At 38.9% G+C, this 4,777-nt stretch overlaps 1 protein-coding gene across 1 annotated transcript; it reads right to left on the bottom strand.

Moving 5' to 3' along the window:
• Positions 1 to 217: 217 nt before the first annotated feature.
• Positions 218 to 2,738, bottom strand: LOC126584853 (uncharacterized). The gene is made up of 6 exons (XM_050249224.1): positions 2,066 to 2,738; positions 1,558 to 1,796; positions 1,235 to 1,453; positions 1,016 to 1,114; positions 843 to 923; positions 218 to 759 (listed from the first exon to the last, which is right to left on the bottom strand). Exons 1-6 carry the CDS (start codon positions 2,283 to 2,285, stop codon positions 628 to 630), a joined length of 990 nt encoding a protein of 329 aa, XP_050105181.1. The 5' UTR covers positions 2,286 to 2,738; the 3' UTR covers positions 218 to 627.
• Between the last annotated feature and the right edge of the window lie 2,039 nt (positions 2,739 to 4,777).

The raw sequence follows: 4,777 nt of genomic DNA, 5'->3' as shown, positions 1-4,777 counted from the left end.
ATGTGGACAAAGGTTTTTGTCGTACGATATAAATGAGTACAAGTGCGTTTGTGGGTAATTTGTCTCAAAACTTTTTGCGTGATGAAATCTATACTAGGCATGTGGTAATGCGCGATGAAAAGTAAGACACGCTTAATTTTGAGCGACGACATTTCGTCGTCGCGCACGTGTAATTTTTAATAAAAAAAAATAGAATAAAAGGAAAAAAAAAACAGATTTCATAAAATGTACGTACAAATGTAAAGTTAAAAAAAAAAGGGAACAAAACTACGAAAATAAAGAGGCAAAATCTATAGGCATGTCATTTGGAGGTGCTTGGTAATATTGCTGCTAGTTGGGGACGAGGTCGGAGGTCGATGGGCCTGATTGCTGTGCTTGCTCGGTGTGGAAGGGTTGTGAGGGCGATGGTGTAGAAGAACCGGGGAGATGTATTCCAGAGGAACTGAGAGCTTAAACAAGCATTGACATTTGAGACTTGTACGATGCCAGCTCACTCCTCAGCCCAACAACTTCCTGCGTCAAAGCCGTAACCTTGGTCTTTGACTGCGAGGATGACGAGGCTCCAGTCTCCCGACGCCTGGCATTTCCCATCCCCCGACAATATGTCCTTAGCCTCCGACCGAAAGTCTAGTCCAACGTCTCAGTGACGATGTGAAATCCTGCATCCTCAGGGGGATCCACAGACTCTATCGGCATGTCCAAAGGAAGGTGGGAGGCGGACTCCTGAAGCACCACCTGTCGCTTCTCCACCATAGTTGTCTGTGAAAAAAAAACATGGATTATTAATAGAAAACAATTTGAAAGAATTAGTATAAATGTTTAATGCATAAGAAATTACTTACATGAAGGGACTGGGTTAACTCATTCCCAGGCCGAACATAAAAGTCAGCAAAGACATCGATCTCCGGAAATTTTGAACCCTCCTAAAATCGAAAAAGATAAGGAAAATGTTAGTACGAAAAAAAAAAATTATTAGCGACATTTTAAAATTGGAAATGAAAGTTGTAATATATACTTTCTGTCGCGCCTCCATCCTATAAGAGAAAGGCCTTGAACCCGAATGGTGGAGAAGAGTCTTATTCTCTCGATTGATCTTGTTTGCCTTCGCCTTCTTCTGTTATACAAAAAATAAACGTATTAGTTGTAATAGTTAAAGAAAATTAAAAAAAATTAATAATAAACATTATTAAAAAATAAAAAAAGTAAAATGAAGAAGTTGTCATTAAAAACGCACCACATATGTCGGGTCCTTAAAATGACCGCAAAGCCAAACCCAACTATCTTGTCGGTCCTCCAACTCCTTCCGACATCCCTCCTCAAGAGCGACCTGTGGATCATCAAACTCCTGGAACCATTTGTGTAGGTCACTCTTCCGCTGCTTGTAGCATTCGGAGAAGAGCCGATTGACATACGCGAACTTGTCCTCGTCCATGTGCTCCAAATTGTAGTTTGTCTGCAATATAACAAATATTTTGAAAGCATTAGTAATAAAAGACAGTAATACATATAAATATATAAATTTTACATGAAAGGCATTAAAAAGGCGATGCTACTTACGGACAATTGATTGCGCACCGTAATCTTTGTCTCCTCCGACATCGCCTTCCAAGACTTCCACAGCATAGGGCAAAAGGTCCGCACGACATGCCCAATGTCGTGGGCCAATGCACTATGCTGCTCCGCCGTTGGTGCTGCCCGATGTCGCTCATCGTATCCGATTGGGATACGACTGTTGGTCACCCGGGCGACCTTCCCCGTCTTCAATTGCCGACAAGGTCCCCGGGTGTTTTTCTTCGCTGCAAAGAGATGAAAAAAAAATCATTAACCCATAACTAATAACAAATCCTACTAAAATTTCGACATAACCTCCCTTGTAATTAAAACATTTCCCAAAACCCTGAAAATAACATAAACAATATACATATCCAACACAATGATCACAACAGTTTAATAAAAGGTTCGGAACGATGAAAACTTTTTAATCCTTACATGACATAACAAATTGAACCTAAAATAAAAAAACTTAGTAAACAAGGGAATGAGGGAGTGAATTAGGATTGTATACCTGGCCGTGTACCGGAGGCATCGGTTGTGGATCCCGATGGCGACATCTGGTCCACAGTGCGGGGGCGTCGGTGAGTTCGTCTGGCACTAATAGGTAACGCCACCGAAGAAGTCGACAATGCCTGCGCTTGTGGGATTGGAGGACCATCTGAGTGAACCGGATTGACCAGCCTATGGTCCATCTCTGCCGGAGCAGTGGCGGCAGTAGTAGGTATAGTCATCGGGCTAGGTGTTGTGGCGGCAGTAGTAGGCAATCAATTTGTTTAGTACACAGATTTTGATTCAGTTTTCACATGCTTACAACTTCAATGGCTACAAAAGGATTGCTAATTGTTGATTTGATTTCAAATTAACTTGTTAACTTAAATAAACATATGGGAATTCCAGTCCATTGGTTGGTCAAAAGCATTTTCTAAATGCATATGGGCAGATTCAATGATTTTGGAGATGTAGAAATATGAAAATAATTGAAACATTCCCATCATAACAAAGTTCATGTGCTCTACGATTTGCAGCAAAAGAAGTTTGCTAATACCTCTCATGAAAATCTAATATATATATATATAATCTAAACTATAATGGAGGAATTCAAATTACTGTGCAAAAAAGAAAGATTAATATCAAAACGTAAATGTAACTTCAAAATTGGGAGGCCAAATTCAACAAGCAACACAATCGAGTCTATCATATTAATAAGGCAACAACAAAGGGTAATACCCCATTATATATCAACAAATCGTGGTAGTCAACAATGCAAATCCTTAATTTAAGAACCCTGTACTTAAATTAGAAAACCCCTAATTCGAACCCTGTACTTGAAATTAAAAAAAACCCTAATTTAAGAACCCTAATCTAACCCCCAGTGAAGCACCCTAAAGCTAACCCCCAATTTAAGAAAACATAATCTAACCTCACTGCCCAAAATCGTTCCCCTAAGTTAAGACCTAAATCTAACCCCAATTAAGAACCCTAAAAACTCTAATTTAAGAACCTAAATGTAACCTCCAATTTACGAACCCTAAATCTAACCCCACCGCCCCCAATTTGAAAAAATAAAAACCCTAATTCTAACCTCCAGTCAATAAACAAAATTGAAACTAAAAACTGAAAAGGAAATTACCTGTTGGAGAAAAAGAGGCGAAGGACTGAGAAAGGGATGAAGAGACGAGGTGAGTGAAGGAGAGACAGACGAAGATAGAGAGGAAGGAAAAAGAGGGTATAGCGCGGGGAAAAAAGGAAGAAGAGGGAAGTAAGGGAGGAACGAGACGCACGAGAGTTAATAATATAGAATATTACGTGACGGAGTGCTCGTCTCGCAAGGCTAAACAATCGTTGCGCAAGTTTTTTAAAATTTCCGCGAAAAAAAACGCTTTATTTGAATTTTCAAACAGTTGCGCAACGAATCAATATATTTCGTCGCACAAGTTTTTTAAAATTTCTGCGAAAAAAAGCGCTTTAATTGAATTTTCAGACACGTGGGCGACGAATACATATATTTCGTCGCGCAAATATACTTTGCGCGACCAAAAAAAATTTATGCGTCACGCAATTGTGTTTTAAATTGGTTTTTTTTAATTTATTTTGTTTACAATTTATTATAAAATACAAACAAAACAACTTTATTTACAAAGTAATTCACATATAAAATGGGAATCATTAATACCATTTTTTCCATCACTCTATATAATGCATTAAACATTTCATGTGTTTTACAAAAAAATTACAAAAAAATTGCCTTAATCTTCATCCGAACTATAATAACTTTCACTTTCGTCGCTATCATCATTTTCAGTGTCCCATTCCTTATCATCGATAGGTACATCACCATCGTCGTTCGTGCGCACTGGACCATCGTATCGTGGAATATTATCGAGGTCAATCGTGATGGACTGAATCGGTATTTCGATTGAAAATACTCCATCTATCTGAAATGGTTCTTGGATAAGATTAGTATCTCGGAGTGTTTCCGCACCACTTTCCATGAAAGATTCAAGACATTGGTCAGCAACATTGTTGATGTCGTCGTCAGTACGGTCTTGTTCTGGTATAGCATACACGTTCCTATGATCCATCTTCTGAACAACTTTCCAACCCCTCACGGATTTAGGGTCATCTAGATACACAATTTGTTTTGCCATGGTTGCTAATATGTAAGGGTCGTCATCGTACCAAGTTTTGGTAGTGTTCACTGATAGTAATCCATGATCTGTTTTCACACTTCCATGCCTATTTGGGTGTGTATCAAACCATCGACACTTAAATAGGATCACTTGGCACCGGTCTTTATAAAGCAATTGCACGACACTTGTTAGTTTGCCATAGAATTCAATATCTGTACTTTCGCCTCTTCTGGGGACATGAACACCGCTGTTTTGTGTACACAACTTGTCATCTCGTGCACCCACTAAGAACTTGACGCCGTTGACATGGCAGCCCGAGTATAATTCAATGCGAATTGGTCCGAACGCTAAGTTATATAACTCTTCACTGTACGCGGGGGAATTCGATGCTTTCAGTTGATTCACCTAATATTAGACAAACATTTAAATTTGTTAGTTCGAGCAACTTAATTGGTACAATATATATGTCCAATACAAAACACTTCAAACTTACATATTCGAGAAACCACTGCGGAAACAATTCATGGTGTTTCTTGGCATACAAATGTGAATGATGTGTCTGCTTCATCATATTTTCATGCTCGTCTAGGTGT

Source organism: Malus sylvestris, chromosome 10 (genome assembly GCF_916048215.2).
Source record: "Malus sylvestris chromosome 10, drMalSylv7.2, whole genome shotgun sequence".
Taxonomy (NCBI): domain Eukaryota; kingdom Viridiplantae; phylum Streptophyta; class Magnoliopsida; order Rosales; family Rosaceae; genus Malus; species Malus sylvestris.
Note: the sequence above shows the minus strand (reverse complement) of the source record. Positions and strands in the feature narration are given on the sequence as shown.